At 43.9% G+C, this 20,844-nt stretch overlaps 1 protein-coding gene across 1 annotated transcript in view; it reads left to right on the top strand.

Annotated features, from left to right (window-relative positions):
• The window catches only part of LOC138473638 (alkaline phosphatase-like), a 279,429-nt gene that overhangs the window by 216,024 nt on the left and 42,561 nt on the right, over positions 1 to 20,844 (top strand). Inside the window, exons 6-8 of the mRNA XM_069612170.1 lie at positions 6,788 to 6,931; positions 7,684 to 7,753; positions 9,424 to 9,558. Of these exons, the coding sequence (XP_069468271.1) occupies positions 6,788 to 6,931; positions 7,684 to 7,753; positions 9,424 to 9,558 (349 nt within the window). The remainder of the gene's footprint in view (positions 1 to 6,787; positions 6,932 to 7,683; positions 7,754 to 9,423; positions 9,559 to 20,844) is intronic.

Here is a 20,844-nt window from a genome sequence, read left to right as displayed (position 1 = left end):
TGGCACCAGGCCTTTGTTCATTTAACAATTTATCGATAAGTTTGTCGGAAACATGAAAGTCCTTAGAAGGATAGATTTTCTGAATGCCAAGTGAGAAAGCCCTATCCATATTCCTAGCTGACTCAGACTGTTTATCTAGGTCATATAGCAATGCTTTTTCGGCATTTGTCTTATTACGGCGAGCATGTTTTTCCCTACTCTTAAGCTGTTGTAAAGCTTCTTTCTTCCAATTCTGCAAGACATCAAATGCTGCAAGTCTAGCCTTTTTCTTTAATAAAATGGATTCTAAATATTCAATACGAGGGATTTCAAAACTACCATTGATTGGCCACTGAAGTTCGGAAGCATGTCTGATCTGTCTGTGCCAAATATCATTAAACACTATACTACCAATGCCATGCTTACAGTACATAGTACAAGCCGAGGACCCCTCCTGTGGTGCCGGATGGCTAAATTCCAAAGATTGTCTATCGCTGCGGAATAACGCCCTGAAGAAGCTAGACAATTTCCCAGGCGTATCCGAATACTGGTGTCACCTGGTCAATAATTGTATTTGCAGATACAATGCGCCAAAACAAATGATCAGGATACTTAAGAATCGGGTCATGACTCACCTGATCAATCCTAAGGAGGTCCGATCAGATTACAAAGTTCTTTTCTAACAAATTTTACCTTGTGTTTGGTGATTTCAGCAAATCTGCCCGCCTCAATAAGTGGACCCTCATCAAGATGCCGACTCGGACCTCGAGCTCACCGTCCAGGGATCGGGCCGTGCAGAGCTGTTGAGGATTCGCGTCTCTTCCAGAAAGGGGCCCCTTTTTGTTACACTGTCCGATCCCGGTCCAATAGCTTGCATCAACCTTCAACGAGCTGGCATCAATCTTGAGGGTCCCTATTCGGGCGCCATCTGTGAAATAAAAAAGAAGATATCGAGGCTAAGTACCCCAAAAATAAATACACCAAATGCGGGTTACTAAGAAAGATACAAAGATCTTTATTCTATACTGAACAGTTTCAAAGGACAAAGCAACAGATAGCTATCGGCTCTCAGTACAACACAGCGAACTCCAGCCCTGTTCGGTGTGCTCAGCGAGTGGGGCTGTATATTAGAATAGTCGCACCTTTTATACTGTCCAAAACATGATGTTCAACCCACCTACAAGTTAATACAAGTTAATACATCATGGATCTAGGGTTCGTGCCGAATTAATACATCTATACATTTAGGGTTTATCATTAATACATTCACCAACAAGTCACAATGGCAACAGTATGTCTTCGGATTTCTTGTTAAACCTTCTCATACATCTTTATACAATGCAGTTAAACAAGTGTTCACATTTCAGTATTTGAATACATTGGGCCTCATTACACGGTAGGCGGTAAGGGTTTACCGGTACCGGTATTTTACCGGTACTGGTAAATCCTTACCGCCTTACTACGAGGTCCCTTTGCGGGTTGGGGAATTTAACGCCTGCTTTTTGCAGGCGTTAAAAACCAACCCGCAAATGGACCAGTGGAGCTAATTACGGTACCGCAATTTGCGGTACCGTAATTAGCGCCTTCCCCATTCCCATAAAGCCCTATGGGGCAAAAATGGCAATGGGGAAGGGCAATGGTGGAAGGGGGAATTACCGCCCCGCCAACCTTGGAATGGGGCGGTAATTCCCCTTTCCACCAAGGCGGTGCCGGTATTTTACCGGCATGAACCATGGCGCTAATGGATGTCAGAAAAGTTATGTCAGCGTTGGAGGAGTTTCCTGTGACATCAGTACCAAATCTGCTCTTTTGATTTCTCCGTGTGAATGCAATGCTGTCTTAATTATGTTTTAGCACGTCTTTGCAGTGGTTGAGTTTCCTCACCCTCTTGCTCTACAGAGGAATTGCAGTTGTTTGGCAATTTAGGTTCTTCCTCTGAGAAATCCCTTTATTCTGGTTCATACGGGTCCCATGCATTTGATGATGCTACACTGGATTTTTCAGAGTTTTTCAAATCAACATGCAAAGTACAAGCTCACACATTTTCAATGGAAATATTTACTGGCAGAAATTCACTATAGCCAAACGAGGTGACATTACTTGTAACTCCTAATTCGGAGTATATATGATATTTTGGAATTCGGTCACCAGCCTTTTAAAAATCCCTGAAGAAGAGTGAGATACCCTCTTAAGATAAAATATATCCCAAACTATAAAATTCCAAATAAAAACGTGCAATTCTCACTTTGGGATGAATCCTGAAAACAATGGCAGCACTATGAATGAACTGTTAACATTTTACCAAGAACCCTCATACTGTTGAATGCCCTACAAGCTGCCTGAGAACAAATCAAATGAACCTTTTTATAAATGGAGATAAATCCAAAATACATACATTAAAATCTACAAACGCCACTTCTTGTCTGATTGCAACATCACCGTCTTCATTACCTTCTACCTCAGAACATCTTGGATTTTGTCATCCATCTTATCCAGATTGGACTATGTCAAATTCCTTTAAATTTGGCCTTCCAGAAGCTTCCATAGCAAAGCAAGCAAGCTGGAGCAAAGTTGTCAGTCTGCTTTTGATGGTTGACCACACTAAGATCTAGCTGTTGGCACATTGAGTATAAGGCAGTCTTCTTAACTAGGATTATCCAGGGACCATGTTTGGTGAATGCAAACACTGCAGTAATCTTTAAGGTAGTTAATCCAGCTATAGTCCAGCACACAGTGTCTAACCAGATTTAATCAGAGCTGGAAAATCACCTTTTCATTTGGCTTGAATGGTGAGGGGTTTATGTTTAGGTGGCCAACTTAAGCTGGATGTTTACTCAGGTAGGAAGGTTGATCCTATATATTACATTTAAGTCACTTATGTCATTGATGTCAGATAGTGAAGTAATTGGAATAGGCGTCTGTGATTTGGACTACTTATCCAGTTAGTTTACTTCTGGGTTCTAGTCTTGGAATAGATAGTTGCGTAGGCTCTCCCACTCATTGTGTGGTTATTCATTTGGGGTGTAACAAATATAAAGTCTTCATTTTCTTCTGCATCTTATTGCAAGGAAACATGGCCTTCTTCAATTGCATGACTGGACATGTTGCTTTACATGCAGCTCAGTGTGCAGGTCTTAGGAGTAGGGTGAATTCAGATGGTGCTAAGAAGTGAAAAATATTCTCTCCGATAATAGGGTGTCACCCTCTGTATACAGGACACACCATACTTGTTTGATATTTTGTAAGGTTCTCTTAAGTTTCCCTCATCAAATAAAGTACAGAGGGTCACTAATCATAATGCTCTGAATGGACCCAGGCATAATAGGCTAGTGTGAGCAAAACAGACTCCCTTGGTGTATTTAGGATGCAAATGACCTTTGAGTGTGCATATTCATGTTAGGCTGTACTCAAATTGTATGCACAATGCTGATGAAAGGGGGACCATTTGAACCTCTGATCCTGCTAATACTAAGCCATACCACTCTTACCATGCTCAATGACCTCTCACTTGAAAGGTTTTAGAGACACCCACAATATCTGCTGCCACCGGCCTAATTATCCTCTGCAGCATAACCCATACCTCGGACAGAACACGTTTCCTGCAGACAGACTGGTCATCCCAGTGATGAGTGCAGTGCTAATTTCACAATTCAGACAATCAGTACTATCTATCAAGAACCTAGGAAGCACCTTGGAAACAAAGGATGGACAATAGATGCTCAAACCCTTTTGACAAAAAAAGAATTCCAGTGCAGGAGGCGTAGGCACCAGCCGGGACCCAGTACCGCCTCAATACAGAGGCTGGGGATGTGCTTCAGCTAGAGGGCTTCCATGCATCAGCTATGAAGCGGCTCCTTGAGTGGCACATTATAAAACCCTAAGTGTGGTGGTAGTGGTGCAAGATGCTCCCGGAAGATCAAGGCAGCACATTCAAGTCAATTCTGCTCTTTGCAGGAGCATCATGATTCTTTGATCCACGGTTCCAGAAGCATATATCCATGCCTGTGGTGAATCCATGGCATGCAGACACACCACCCCAGAATACCCCCTGCACCGCCTCACACACACACTCACACAAGAAGCAGCAAATGTGGATAATAGACCTGGAATGTCTTTTTTCGTACTTTTTCTCCATGTACAGGTCCATACATCTTTGCTTCCAATGCAGAGTTAATATTTGAAATTGGTAAATTTTTTGAGAAGCGAAATTCTCCCTAATCCAATTCCCTTAAATTTTATGAAGTTACACACATTTGAAAACATTTGTACCATTTTTGCAATTAAAAAACCTTTAACGATTAAATTACTTGCATTTATTTAAAAGTGCATACACATGCTTTAGATGGTTTTGCATAATGTTTAATCCTCACCTTTATTAAAGCTCTGAATGGGTTCTATAGACAGACAATAATAATACTCTCATGAATTGTTGAAAATTAATGATCATGTAGGTCGCTGTTCTGCCTCACCCAGGCATGGTGTAGTTCATTGTGGTGAAATGCGGTGCAAATATCGTCCAAACCGAGAATCCTAGGGCCTTAAAACGTGGCTGAGTTGTGTTTATTGTGTGGGGACCGGTTTAGAAACAATGGGCCTCATTCCGGGTTTGGAGCTAACCATGGAGTAATTAGCTCCATGGTTGCCTCCGAAACCGTCCCAAATCCGGCATGGTGAATGGAGTAATTACCGGTCCATTCCAGGGTTGGAGGGACCGGTAATTCCCCATTCACGTTTTTCCCTTCCCCATTCCCATTTCTGCCCCATAGGGCTCAATGGGAATGGGGAAGGAGGTAATTACGGCCCGGTAAATTACAGTACCGTAATTACCTCCGAGGTACCTTTGCGGGTCCCGTACTTAACTCCTGCTAAAAGCAGGAGGTAAGGAAGGACCCACAAAGGGAACTCGGAATACGGAGGTAAGGGATTACCGGCATCGGCACCCTTACCGGTGCCGGTAATTCCTTACCTCCAACCTCGGAATGACCCCCAATATGTTTTGTTTCCCTTCCCGGCGAACATGGTTTACAACTTCTGCAGCAGACACCATCTCACAGAAATCCTCTAGAAAAATAAGTTCACCTTATACGGCAAAAAAATGTTTGCCGTTCCTGGTGAACATGGTTTACAGCATTCTAAAGCTTGATTAGAAACATTTTTTGTTTCCCTTCTTGTTTAGCATGATTTACGGCTTCATTGGCAGGCACCATCTCGCAAAAATCCTCTGGAAAAGTAATTTCACCTGATGCAGAAAAAAATTGGAAACTTCTGGAATGCTACCAGCCTTTACCTTCGCCTCTTAGGTCCATTAGCCTCCCTCATACATTTTTTGTTTCCCTTCCTGGTGAACATGGTTTAGGGCTTTGTCGGTAGGCCACAAATCCACAAACACGTTTTAACTTTTTCTGAAATCTGGGGAAAGGGGTGGGGTGTCCAAATGGCATGTAGCCAGTAATGTCTGGAAGGTCCTAACAGGTAAAGGAACAACGCTTAGCCAAGCCCAAAACCGCAAACCCAGCCACAAACCCACAGACCAATATTGACCTTTATATATACAAATTAATGACAGTGTTTTGAGAGTAAACCGATTTGCCCATGTTACTGAACATGTTCCTGTACTTTCATCATGTTGTCCACCATGTGGCAGGAAAGTAAAAAAAAACACAACAACATAGTGGGCCTCATTACGACCCTGGCGCTAAACCATGGTGCTAATAGCACCATGGTCCATGCCGAGGTCCGCCATGGTGAATGGCGTAATTACCGCCCCATTCCAAGGTTGGCGGGGCGGTAATTCCCCATTCACCATGGCCCCTTCCCCATTCCCATTGTTGGCCCATAGGGCTCAATGGGAATGGGGAAGGCGCTAATTACGGCACCGTAAATTACGGTGCTGTAATTAGCTCCTAGGTCCCTTTGCGGGTTGGTTTTTTATCGCCTGCTAAAAGCAGGCGTTAAAGTGCAATCCGCAAAGGGACCTCGTAATCAGGCGTTAAGGGTTTAACGGCGTCAACACCTTTTACGGCGCCGTTAACCCCTTAACGCCTGGGTTGTAATGAGGCCCACTGTATTGAACTCCCCTTTTACATAAACTATTGTGGTCCTTTTTTGTAGAACCTAGTTCTCCAGATGCTTTTTATACAGCACTGTCATTCCAATAATAGAATCTGCACCAAAGGCCCGAGGATCCAGATTTTTAATGTAGTCTTTGAAGCATAAGGATTTCCATAAAGACCTTGAGTTGGGCCCCAAATATCCGCCACATCGATTAGTCTTACTTGACAGAATCTTAGAACAATGTCATTGGCCCTCATTACAAGTCAGGCGTTAAGGGTTTAACGGCGCAGCCGCAATTTGCGGCACCGTACTTAGCGCCTTTCCCCATTCCCATTATGCCCTAAGGGGCAAAAATGGGAATGGGGAAGGGCAAATGGTGAATGGGGAATTACCGCCCCACTCACCTTGGAATGGGGCGGTAATTCCGCCATCCACCATGCCGGAGTCCGGCATGGACCATGGTGCTGATAGCACCATGGTCCACCGCCTGATTCGTAATGAGGGCCATTGTGTTTTAGTTGAGCATGTGTTAATTAGCATTCTTGGGGAATTCTTACAAGTAGCAAGTTCTGCCTGTCTCTACAGAAGACAGGCGTGCCCTTAAAGACCCCACTCGCATGTCCATATAAATGTTTAGGTGCCCATGCAGGGATGATGCACATAAGGTCAAACACAGATCATATGTGGAAAATAGAGAATCTGAGGGATGCGAGAAAGCAGGTCACTCACTCTTTATCTCCATCTCCCCTCTCAGGTGATCATGGGAGGTGGACGGATGTACATGTTCCCCAAAGACACCCCTGACGTGGAGTACCCGACAGACCAGTCCGCCAACGGCACCCGTCTTGATGGTCTGAACTTGGTCAAGGCTTGGGCTGAAAAGAAAGATTCTTCAAATGTAAGGAATGCTCTGCTTTCTCAGGGGTCTCTTCCTTGAAAGGGATGTGGGGAAGGCAGGACTCTGAATATAACAAGGGCAGACTTGAGGAAGGGAAGTGGTGAGTATCGGAAATAGATACTACTTCCTTGAATGCACGGTTACAGACTACTGGTGAGTGAGTTTGAGGAAAACAGAGAGAGTAAATGAATACATTTGTGAGTAGGGATACATTTGTGGGAGAAATGTGGTTAGCAAATGAGTGGGTGAGATTGCAATTGTGAGTGAGAGAAAATGAGTTCGTGAGTGTCTGAGTGAGTACAAGAGAGGCAAAGAGTAAGCTAATCAGAATAAAGGAGTGATAATGAGTTGGGGCGATTGCATGCAGTTAGCTGGAGAGAATGGGCCAGTGAGGGTGCACGAGTAAATTAGCAAGTGTCAGCAAGAGTGAAAAATGTATTTCTACTTTTTTTTATATTTACCTTGTTTATAACGAAGCAGGGAATACAGACACAAATAAAACATTTCTTGTACAATTCTCGCAAGAAAACGAGTGCTATTTGCAGCGGTTCTAGAAATTGACAAATTATTTTTGCTACCTCTCAATGGGGCTAGCAGGACAATTCATGGAAGGCCAGCTGTTTTTAGAATCTCTAATGCGCTTTTTTTATGCATGGCCTTTCTTCCTATCAGCTCCATGTAGCAACATGCCGAGTCTCTGATCTCATGTATTCATAGTTTCTCCCTGATGCCCCTTCTTACGACACATACAGGTTGCCCGCTACGTGTGGAACCGGACAGCGCTGATGGACACGGACCCTAAAAAAGTGGACTATCTCATGGGTAAGTGCCGGCAATGGCGCGCGTCATGACATGGAGAGTCGGCACATGCGCATACGCCAATGTTGGCAGTCAACCGAAAGAAGCATGCTGGGAGTGCATGGGCTGTGGGAACAACACCTAACTCTCAGGTCAAAGGCAACTTCCCAGAAATATCAAACTGCCCTGATGTCCGAACGTCCGCTGAGCGCCTTGGGTAATTCGTACAGGCTGTAGCCAAGGTTTGCACATTCAAATACTTATGGATGAAAATACAATTATTAGTACAATTGTTAACAGTTATGTGCCAGCTATATTTGTTACCATGAATCGGAATATCCAGAAGGGTACTGGCACAGACAAATTGAATTTTTTGGTCTTGCGTTTTCCATGTTTACACAATTATGTAGTGTTGCATAATGAGTCATGAGATTGTGTCTGAGTGATTGTTACAAAATAATGTTCGACATCACAATATGAAATACTTAAGCAATATTACCCGAGCAGGCAGGGCAGTACTAGGACAGGTAATGCCCTAGGCCAGGTAGAAGCCCAAGTGAAGCAGGGGCTTTACTTTTAGCCTGGGGCATTACCAGGTCCGGTAATGCCCTCCCCCTGCAAGGGTAATATTGCTATTAGTATCCGTCATGATGTACCGGATACTAATAGTTTGTTTAAAAACATTTTTTTTTTTAAAGATGGCCGCCTTGGATCCTGTGAAGGCACTTAGTAGTCCCTTCTCACTTTCCCTAACAGTCTTTGACGAGGCTGCAGGAACACGCCAGGAACACTGGAAGGAAAGTCTTGTGGGGATGGGAGTGGGAAAATATGTGGAAAAGTGGGTGGGGGAAGGGTATGCAGAGATGCAGGCCGCGGGGCAGCACTTACTTGAGATCCTGGCGGGGGGAAGATGGCAGACTCCCGCTATGATGAGACTCAGACAGCAGGATTTCCATGTCGTAATTAATGCCCCCGTTTTGAGACTCCTCACCGGGTAATGATGCATATAGCTTGATTTGTGGTGCAGTTTTAAGTTTGTTAGACATATTATAAACATTAAAATACACAGGGCCTCATTACGACCCAGGCGGTAGCAGTGCCCTTATTAAGGGCACGGCTGCCCTTAATGTTTTTTTACCGTGTATCAGAAAAGGGCAATAACTGGGTCATTCCGACCTTGGTGGACCCGGTAATTGCACTTTTCTGGGACCTGGTAAAAATGAATCACCATTCCCATTTGAGCCCCATAGGGCTCAATGGGAATGGGGAGGATGCTTACAACGGGCCCGTTAATGATGGGCCCGTTGTTGGAATCCTGGACTGCTAGCGGGACCCGCTAAGGATGCCTGGTATGACCAGGCATTCCTTAGAGGTTCCCGCAGCAGTCCTCATAATAGGGCAGCCCGTAATGAACGGTGCCGGTCCTGTACCGGCACCGTTCATTACGGGACCACTAGGGCCTAATGAGGCCCACACTGTTTTCTAATATATCTGGTTGTACAGCATTTGTATGTTTAACATATTGTCTAGTTATTTCTGCTCCATGAAATAAGATTGATGGATTCCATGTATTGAATACATTTTTATTGATCTCATCTGGTAGGATTTTCTGTTTTTTAATGTATATTCCCACTTACTACTTGAATTATTGGGTGACCCAATAGTTGTGTAATATCTTTATTTCCTGGCCACAGGTCTCTTTGAGCCCTCGGATATGAAATATGAACTGCAAAGAAACAATGATACCGACCCATCCTTGACAGAGATGGTGGACGTGGCCATCAAGATCCTCCAGAAGAACCCCAAGGGTTTCTTCCTGCTTGTGGAAGGTATGTGATCCCTACTCTACTGTAAACCTACGGCAATGCCGCGACAGGGAGAGGTGGCAGATACACGGGAGAGAAATTCTACAGAGGAGTAGATTGAGATTTGGGAGGTGGGAAGCCCTGTTTTGGATTTCAGAGAAGGAAGTGTCTATACTTTAATTGGGTGGTGGGCGGAGCCAGATGTAATGCATTGTTAATGGTTGGACTTTGGGGAGACACTTATTGAATTGATGGTGTGTTACGCAGAATTGCATGCAGTACCCTCTGGGACCACCACATACAATTAGTACTACAGGTGTAAGCAAAACCAACCTTTGGTATAAGTCTGTACTACACAGTTTTGTGGTAGCGAGTGAGTGGACAGGCTTATCTCAAGAGGGAATGTGAGTAGTAAAAGAGGTTACACAGAGGTCTTACAATCACAGTGGTTCAAGTAGACACTAACACTCAAGGTTTCTTGGTAAAACACATATTAATTTATTACACAGTCATTTAGAAAACATTCACTAGAAGGAGGCAACTTAATATCATACACAAATACACTTCAGTACCAAACCAATACATTTCTAAGTAAATTAGGCTCTCCTGAAATAGTCACTTTGAATGGGAGGACAAAGGCACAAGTTAGCAGAATAGATCACAAATACTTTCTTAGGCAGTGCAAATAGTTTTAGTTCACTAGAGGACTAGATTCAGTTCAATAGGCCTAGGCCAAAGTCAATGGACTAGTGTCTTGGATAGGAAAGAGCAGTTCTTGAAGTAAACGGTAAAGTCTTTGCCAAAGTTCTCAAAAGTAGTTTGTATGAAAAAGAATGATATGTTGGGTCACAAGCTGATTAGGCCTGCAAGCTGAAAAAGTTCCACGAACTTTCACCGCAAGAAGTATGTTCTCTCAATCGGGTTGGCACAGTACCTTGATATGAAGTACAAGATGCAGCAGAAGATGTTGGTTCCTGGCAGTTCCTGCAGATCTCACTGTTCCTGAGCCTCAGTCGTGGGGACAAGAGGGAGGACGTCGGGGGAATCCTGCACTGCACGGGATCGTTGAAAAACGTGGACAAAATGGAGTCACTTCAGTTCCAGTAGCTGTAATTCAAGCACACAAGCTGGTGTCCTTCCCCCTAGTTAATCCTAACCATCTCCGAGAATGGTATTCAGGTGGCTTACGAGTTGATTGGTTCCACCAACTCAAAGGAAAAAGTCCTTCAAGGGGCTTCTCTGTCGAGTTGAGTTTGGCAATTCGGACCTGCAGCAGGGCTTCACCGAGCAAACCAACGGTCCAGGAGTTGCAGCAGCCGTCCTCTTCCAGCTTGTCTTCGGTTCTTTCGTTCCAGTGTCCGACTCTGCTTTCCAGTCCAAGAGACTCGCCTTTTAAACAGTTTTCTCCCTTTCATTCCAGCCTAGCTGCCACTCACCCAGCAGGGTAGCTGTCCTTGCCGGAGAGTCAGCCAGCCAATCACGCCAGAGTGCATTTGGGTCTCCTAGGAGACTAAGCACAGGGAGTTTCGGGCACCTCCCTCACTTCCTGCCCACCCTAGACACTCAGACGCCAGAAGTGGTCTTCAGTCCTGTAGCCCGCCATGGGCATAGAAACAAAGGGACCAAACCTAGTTTGGCGCGCAGAGAAAAACACTAGAAGGACCTTTCCAAAAAGAAATGGCGAAAAAAGAAGACCGGGACCTGTTTAAACAAAGGGGCTTAAGGCGCCATCTTGAAAAACATGGCTTCCGCGATTTTTAGCTACCAGTGTTTGCAGTCGGTAAAAATCATAGTAGTTTGTTGTAAAACCACTGCCACCAGCCATTTCGATAGAAAAGGGTAGCATTGACTGCTACATGAGTTTCTAGATGCAGGGGATACGAGGTAACCCCTCCAGCACACTATAGGAAGATAGTGTGTGCTACGTCTAGGAAATTAAAAAGACTAGTAAAGTCAATTTAACCTTACATTCTCTGGGAAAATGTAGTTTATCCCAGAGAAGGTATTTAAACCTTTGGGAAGTCTAAAAAGACATCAATGTGTCACTGCACTGGGGGTGCTGTTTAACACACATGAAAAGATGCCTATGGAGTGATCTTAAAACTCCATAATCAAAGAACACAAGAGTAAAACACACATCAAAATACATGAAAGAGTGGGGGAAAAGGCTGACACTCTTTCCAGGTAAAAAAATCAAGTCTTCAAAATCCAGCAAAGTTGCTGGGGATTTCTCAAAGGTGAAGGGAATTAGCTAATTTATGAGAATTCACCCTAACAGCGTGAACAAAGATCGAGTGCACGAGAGGTAGGGAATACTTCTAGTTGATGACTGTAAATGGAATACACTTTTAGTGGTTTGGGACAAGTAAGTGGTAGAAGGTGCATTGTTAGTGGTTGGAGGAGATAGTGTATGCTGGCTGCTCGTTTAGTGGCTCTCCAGATTATTTGCATGAGTTCAAGTTCAAATCACCTCGAGGGTCGCATAATGTGTGCCCATGCAGGATGTGGGAGATGGAATGTTCGATTAGCTGGTGGAGAATGGGGCAAATGGGGAACTATTAGGAGATGGATGCTGGGGAAGATTTGGGGACATGATAGAAGGTGGTGACCTTTGGAATGCACTATTAATGGATGATGGGTGGGGTGGAATGTGCTATCCGTGTGTGTAGGCTGTGGTGTAAGGGGCAAGATACAGTGTCTGCACGTGCAGAGGGCGCGAGACGAGAAGGCCTATTTGTTGATACTGGTGGGAGATAGAAAATGGCTTTTGTGGATAATTAATGGCGGATATAAAACCAGGCATTGTATGAGCTGTGGGCCAATGATTGAGTAACCGAATGAGTTTGGTTTGGGAGCTCACTCAAAGCAAGACATAGCAATCCCCAATTCTAACGAACGGTCCTGACAGGAAGCTTTTGTTTTTTTCTTTTTTACTGCACCCCTAAATGCCTTTGACTCTCTGACTTCCATTGTCGTTGCTTTGATGTGTTATTTTGTATTAAATGTTGTGCAGTTGGTAACAAGAAATTAAAGAGATTCTAATGGACCTGTAAATTGCTTTATAATCGAACCGTTTCCATTAATCTTTCCCACCTGGCCGATTGCTTACCACGGCACTTCTTCTTTTTTTAAGAAACAGAGTGTGTCTGGTAACCACTGAGAAAGCAAAAAGAAGATATCGAGGCTGAGTACCCCAAAAGGAAATACACCAAACGCGGGTTCAAAAGATACACAGATCTTTATTCTACAACTGAACAGTTTCAAAGGACAAAGCAACAGATAGCTATTAGGCCCTCAGTACAACACAGTGAATACCAGCCCTGTTCGGTGTGTTCAGTGAGTGGGACTGTACAGTAAAATAGTCGTGCCTTTTATACAATCCAAAACATGACGTCCAACCCACTTGTAAGTTAATGAATCTCGGATCTAGGGTTCGTGCCGAGTTCGCTTCTAATTTATGCATTTATACATCTAGAGGTAATCCTTAATACATTCGCCAGCAAGTTACAATAGCAACAGTGTGTCTTTGGATTTCACGTTGAGCCTTCGCACATATCTTATACAATATAGTAAAACAAGTGTTCACATAAGATGTTCAAACAGTATTGTGCACGATATATGTTCATGGATTAGCTTCGTTGGCACAAGTAATCCTCTATACACAGGTCCATGAAGGACAAGGTCTCAGTACATGACCCTAAATTTTGGCCTGCGGGCAGTTAACACATTACCTTGTACACAGAGGTCAAGACGGCCATGTTACATTCAAAACGACACTGTCCACCATCTTAGAACACAGGGGGACTTTAGAGTGAGAATCTAAAATGGCGGATGAACCTAAAATGGTGGCTAAGACTGATCTAAGGTCAGGACCTTGAAGCGCGGATTTCCTCGCAGAGCGACTTGGCCTAGGCCAATATATATATATATATATATATATATATATATATATATATATATATATATATATATATATATATATATATAGACATAGGATCTAGAGGGTATAATATAATTTCCCGTTCGACAAACCCTCCTTTTGGCCTATGACAAGCGCTAAACTACTTCTAATTACTTTACGAATAACTCCACGTCTCAACGTCCATACACCCTGAATCACCATCGGAGATATCTACTGCCATTAGATCGGTCACTAGAATTTCTTTCAACACATATTCATTGGAGTTCTTGTCTGGGGCATCCTAATGTACCCATTGCCTGTGCGCAACATTCCCCTAGCATCGAACATATACCAGGAAGACATGTATACAACAACAAAGAAACAACAGAATTCCCAAAATGATCAGCAAGACCGAGAGTACATTCCAAACCCAAGATCGCAAGAAGTCCCAGAACCAAGTGCTAAGATCCCAGTTTCCCTCGGGAACATGCACTTCTGAACTTAGGACATGCAGATTGTGTATTGCCTTGAAGATAGTTGGGGAGGAATCTAGCATGAAAACACAGCAAGCGGACCCCACTAATTTGCATACCCCTCCACGTTCAGCCAGGATCACATCTAATGCCATCCGGTTCTGAAGTGCTACTAACCTTATTGCTTTCTGTTCTAAAGTCATATTATAGAGTATGTCAGTGGTCCGGTTGATGGTTCTCTCCAGTACTCTCGCTAGTCTCCTGATATCCTCGGAGTTCATTATTTGTCCCCAAAATGGCACAAAGGATTTCGCTATGTCTCCCAGAACTTGTGCTCGAGTGTCACCATTCTCGTCCTGCCGTGGACGTGACTTTGAAACCTCTACAGTACTGGCTATGAATACCCCGGGTAAAAGGATCCCTAAATAACAAGTTCCCTGCCAATGCCTGGGTAGCCATGGAAATGCTACATTACCGCAAACAAAGTAGACAGGTTCGCCTACATACAAAGGTCTGTCCTCCCCAGTTAAATTCGCAACGTTGGCACAACCTTTAAAATCACCCATTGACTGGGTACCATTCCTCTGTATGCAGAAAGAACCTGAATCGGGGCTATGGTTAACAGTGTAGGAAGGAGGCGTGGCATCCTTATTGCCTATAGGAGCCATTTTAAAAGAGATCAAGGATTGAAAAGGACGCAACAGTCTATCAGAAGGCATAATAGAAGCAACATTAAGCTTACTCCACTTTGCAAAGAGCGAGCATCCCATGGGAGTCAGAACACGTTTTTCAAACAGATTCAAATTAGTCCCATCAAAGTTCCCTGAGATGCTATCATTCCAGCGACCAAAGAATAGTGCTCTAAGATAAGCATAGCATGCAGTTGTCAAAGGTAAAGGATGAATATACCAACCTAGCCCCTTATCCCCATTGTGCGGTAAATGTGAACAGACCCAACAGTTGGACTTATTAAAGATGGCATGTGTAGCATTCATGATGAGTAATAGTGTGTTATTATGATATCTCTGTCTGTGCTGAGAATCCCTAGGAGATAGAGTGTGCAGATGCACAAAAGGAGTAGAAACAGTAGGTACATTTTCAGTCGGCAACAAATTCTCAAGCGGATGTACTTCTTCTAGATACCAGAAGCCTAAAACAATGACTATTATAAACCCAATTAACATTATCACAAAGCAGCAGTACGTTTTTGGGGCCCACACAGTTAAATGTTCATTCCCGTAGCTGGTCACACAGTCTTTTCCCTTTTCCATACGAGTAGAAGCGGTTGCAGGCATTGTAGTCTTCAAACGAAAAACACCAATGTTTTTAGCTGGCGACCTCCAGGCCGAGCGTCTTCTTAGTCCTTCCACAAACCCTAGCCAACAGAATCCCCTTTTCAAACAATTGATCGGGCCAAAAGCAAGCCCTTGATGAACAACATGTTGTCACTTCCCACTGGAAGCAGCGAAAGAACGGAAGTAAGATTAGAGGCACAATTGGGGATTGCCTCTGGAAACAAAATGGTTGGAGAGTGTGGGGCTGGAATGGCTGTTTCCCCAGATCTCACAGGCTCAGGGGGAATCCCCGACACACTTTCAATGCTAGTTACTGCTTCGGGATCGTTGGTTACAGTACTGGTGAGGGGTTCCGCTTCTTCTGTATCGTATAGCACTGGGTGTGGAATTTTCTTGGTGTGCGTCGCATGGATCCAATTTTTCCGGCCTGACACCCGCAGTGCAGTCTGTGTGACCAGTAGGACCTGGAAGGGGCCCCGTCAATGAGGTGCGAGGCAAGAGGATCTCTCAAAGGATTTCGTAAGTATCCAGTCACCAGACCGTATGCTGTGACCAGGACCCTCGTATCGTACAGGTAAAACCTCTCACACCTGGTGATAAATCAAATACAAGTTTTTAGTCAACTGGCTACAGTAATCTGAAAGAAGTAAATTTTGAACATTTGTCAAGGAACGACATTTTGGAATATTCCTGATATTAGCAGGCCTCCCCATCACCACCTCAAAGGGAGAGAGCCCAATCTTAGTTTGAGGGGTTGTACAGATTGAAAACAACACGATCGGTAAGGCGTCCGGCCATTTTAGTTTGGTGCCGGCACACGTCTTAGCAAGCTTGTTTTTGATGATGCCGTTGTATCTTTCCACTAGTCCGGCACTCTGAGCGTGTCTGGCCAAATGGAACCGTTTATCGATCTGTAATCCGAAGCATATCTGCAGAATTACAGCAGCGATAAAATGTGGATCATTGTCTGACCAGATGACTCTTGGTAGCCCAAACCCTGGGAAGTACTACTGTAACATAGACTTTGCAGTAGTCATGGCTGTAGCATCTTTAACGGGAAAAGCCTCAACCCATTTGCTAAAAACACAGATGACAACTAACATGTACTTCAGGTTGTTACATCGTTCCATTTCAATAAAATCAAAGTGTATAACCTCGAAGGGGACAGAAGGTGGACCATAACTTCCCCTACGAGTTGATGTGCCCTTTCCCACATTATGCTGTAGACAGATCAGACATTCTTGGACAAAGCGTTCAGCTACCTTAGAGATTTTGTCGTTTACCCATACTTTTTCCAACATTTGTGTGATTGTGCATGCACATATATGTGTGGGACCATGAGCCATACCAACCATCATCATAATGTACGCGTCGGGAAGTAGCCATTTCCCTTCAACTCTGTCAACCCAACACCCATCATCATCAAGTTTCCCCAAGCCCTCAGCCCATTTCTTAGACTCTTCTAATGTGGCATCGGCTTGGATATTCCTTATGGAATCAATACCCTCATCCATAGTACAGGCATTTGTGGCCTCCCTTGAAGTGTACATATCTGAAGAGAGATCAGTGGAAGTCTGTTTAGCTATCTGATCAGCGAAAGCGTTCCCTTTTCCTATGTCATCTACAATCTTTTGATGCGCTGCGCATTTTACGATAGCCAGCTGAGTAGGGAGTGCAGGCGCTGAGAGTAGCCGTACTATCAGGGAGCCATGCTGGATCTTTGTACCATGTGATGTCACAAACCCTCTTTCTGACCAAAGTCTCCCAAAGTTGTGAACCACCCCAAAGGCATACTGACTATCAGTGTATATATTCACAGTAAGCTCTTCTGAAAGTTCGCAAGCTCGGGTCAAAGCTATAAACTATGCAGCCTGCGCAGAGTTATGCATGATTCTCTTGGTTTCCATGACCGTGCTCAACGTAGTGATTGCATAAGCAGCCGTGGATGTACCATCCGGAAGTTTGAAGCAGGAGCCATCGCAAAACAGCTCCCCTTGTGGACTGTTCAAAGGAGTATCTTTTAGATCAATTCTACCCTTTGTCTCTTGTTCGGTAGTGTAAAGACAGTCATGTGACTCTTCGTCACTGCAAGCAGTACCTTGTGGGAAAGGTAAGAGTTCAGCCGGATTATGTGTGGTGCAAACAAGATCAATTCATATCTCGTCAACCGTGCGGAAGTGAGGTGTTGTGCGGAAGTGAGGTGTTGCGTTTGAGTTCTGTTCAGTAGAACATCTACAGAGTGAGGTACCATCAGGGTTAAAGCATGGCCTAGGACGATTCCCTCACTCTGTTTTACAGATGCAGCAGCAGTGACAGCTCACAAACATCTTGGCAAAGCGCATGGCAAAGCGCATGCTACAGGATCAAGGGCGGAAGAAAAGTAACCGCATGGCCTATTCTTCCCAACATGTTCCTGCGTTAATACAGCCAAAGCACATCCATCACATTCATGCACAAACAACACAAAGGCCTTTTCATAATCTGGTGTGCCCAAAACCGGTGCCGAGCACAATGCAGTCTTGAGCAAATCAAATGCACGCTGGTGCTCCATGTTCCACAGCAATGGCGAAGAAATGCCCTTCTTTGTCAGAGCCACGATCGGCTTAATCGTTAATGAAAAGTTGGGGATCCACTGCCATTCCTATTAAGGCTCTGACTTCCTTCTGTGTATTTGGAACAGACATGCTAGAAATGAGTTTTATCTGTTCAGGTGTCAATCTTCTTCCCTCCTTTGACAGGAGATAGCCTAAATAGGTGACCTCCTGACAACAATATTGACATTTTTTAACTGAAGCTTTATGTCCATGTTTAGCCAGGTGAATAAGCAACAACACAGTTACAAGCGCTCTCTGAGTCAGCGGCTACAACAAGTCATCAACATATTGAAGCAGTGTACAAGTAGAGGGCAACTCAAGGGCATCGAGCTGCTCTTTCAAAGCCCTACTGTAGATGCTAGGACTTTCCGTGTAGCACTGTGGTGCATGGGTAAATGTGAAGGAGCGTCCCCCCAAGGTGAATGCGAACAAATATCTACTGTCCTTGTGTATAGGAATACTAATGAAAGCATTCTTTAGATCCACAACAATAAAGTGAGTAGCTGAAGCCGGGATCATAGTTAATATCGTTGTCACATCAGGCACAATTGGAAATTGTGGAGCGACAATCTTATTGATGGCACGTAAATCAATTATAAAACGAAAAGGAATTGCATTATCACCTTTTTTGTACACGGACAAAATCGGACTATTGCACAAACTACCTGCAATTTCCTCAATCACCCCTTGATGCACAAAATCGGAGACGATGCATTTCAAAGCTTGCTCACTATTGACTGAAATCTTATACTGTGGAATATGTGGCAGCTTCACTCCATGTTTCAAGACAATTTTAACAGGCTCAATTTGCAAAACACCGACATCATTGTCGTCGATAGCCCACAAACACTCCGGAACATCACTAAATTCCGGCGGCAAAAGGTCTGGTCAAGAATTTAGAGACAGAAAGTTGCTGTGGTGAAATCGTCAAATGCACTCCATCAGAAGAACAATGAATTACCGCATTTAATTCCTTCAACAGATTAAACCCCAGCAAATTCTCTCCACAATTTGAAGTCAAAAGGAATGGACAATGGTCCGTGAAGGGACCCAAAGAAATAGGTACTGGCAAAGAAACCGGACAGACAACTGGTGTGCCAGAAAACCCTACAGAAATATTGTTTTGCCCTGACAGTGGAATGTTTGGGACCCGAGAATGATCAATGGAACACTTCTGTGCCCCGGTATCTATCAAGAATAGATGTTTCCTATTTCCCACTAACATTTCAACGTAGGGACCTTTCTGATTAACGGGAATAGGCATTGGTTCCAAACCCTGCTTCGGGCAATCCTAGCGAAACAGAATGTCGTCAAAAGGAAGTTCTTCAGAGAGGTAAGCGGCAGAAGGATTATCAAATATGTTTCTAGTATCCACACTTGGTGCCTGATTATCCTGTGAAAAAGGTTGCTGTGAATCTTGTGCAAACTGACCTCTACCAGGGCCCCCTACACCCAGGCGACCTCTGGATCGTCTACCCATATTCCCAAATGTGTTATTTGACCTTTGTCGGAGGATCGGGCATTGAGCACGCCAATGACCCTCTTGCCTACAATAGGCACATTGGTTAAAATTTACAGGACCCAAGGGCACATTTCCTTGTGGAACATACTGACCTCTAATTTGTGAATTACCCCCTCTAGGGCCTCTAACAATTTGCTGTAACAATACTTTTGTCTTCAAATCACCTTTTCTCTTTTTGACTCTTTCCTTTTCATTATTAACACGATTCTCATAAATACTCAATAAATCTGCGGGACAACACATCTTTCTTTTTACACAGTCATCATGTAGGTACTCTACCATTACCTGTATCACTTTCCTCTGCATTTTTTGTGTATACTGAGTATACGTGTCATATGCTTCAAAAGGAGTTATCGATGTGTCTGAGATCCGTCTAATCGCATCTTTCGTGCAAATTTGCATTTCCTCAGATATCGATTTACGACAAGGAAGGAATTGTTTCTGTATATACATAATGTCCAAACTGTCTCCATCTTCATCCTCATTCTGTAAACTTTCCAACTCCTTTCTATACTCAAATACCCTCTCAACATGCTCTTGTACTTTCTCCGCAGTGTCTCTAGAGAACGCTAAGGTGTTCAGATCCCTCAACCCTTGTGGGAGATCTGTATCGTTTAATCTGTCCCACATTACACACAAATAAATCCCTAATCCCTCAATAAAAAAAATTTTCTCCGGAAAATTGTCCATATTAGAAAGTGTGGCAAAAACTTTAGCTTGATCACCCCTCTCCATACATTGCTGAGCCCACGCAATCAACTCACGTTTCTTCTCTGGAGGTACAGTATTGCGAGTGACAACCCTTGATCCCGCTCCCTGGTCTACTACAGGCGGTATAGAACGACTTGGAGGAGGAAGAGTAGACATGTTCAACAGAGGTGCTATCATTGGTACAACAGGAAAAAGTGGAGGCGCAGGTGGAGGAGCAGCGACAAAAGGAGGACCAACGACTGGAGGAAGAGGAACAATAGGAGGAGCAGGTGGAGGAGCAAGAGGAGGAATAACAGCAGGAAGAGGCAAAGCAGCAGGAAGAGGAATGTACGGAGGTGGCGCAGGGGCAACAGACCTTCGTTCATTTAACAATTTATCAATAAGGTCATTGGAAACATGAAAGTCTTTGGAAGGATAGATTTTCTGGATACCAAGTGAAAAAGCCCTGTCCATATTCCTAGCTGACTCAGACTGTTTATCTTGGTCATATAACAACGCTTTTTCAGCGTTCGTCTTATGACGGCGTGCATATTTTTCTCTACTCTTAAGCTGCTGTAAAGCTTCTTTCTTCCAATTCTGTAATACGTCAAATGCTGCAGGTCTAGCCTTTTTCTTTAATGAAATGGATTCTAAGTATTCAATACGAGGAATTTCAAAACTACCATTGATTGGCCACTGAAGTTCAGAAGCATGTCTAGTTTGTCTGTGCCAAATATCATTAAACACTATACTACCAATGCCATGCTTACAGTACATAGACCAAGCCAGGGACCCCTCCTGTGGCGCCGGACGGCTAAATTCCAAAGATTGTCTG

Source organism: Ambystoma mexicanum, chromosome 8 (genome assembly GCF_040938575.1).
Source record: "Ambystoma mexicanum isolate Mex_15411 chromosome 8, UKY_AmexF1_1, whole genome shotgun sequence".
Lineage (NCBI taxonomy): Eukaryota > Metazoa > Chordata > Amphibia > Caudata > Ambystomatidae > Ambystoma > Ambystoma mexicanum.
The sequence above is the reverse complement of the archived record's forward strand: the minus strand, read 5'-3'. Positions and strand labels throughout refer to the sequence as shown.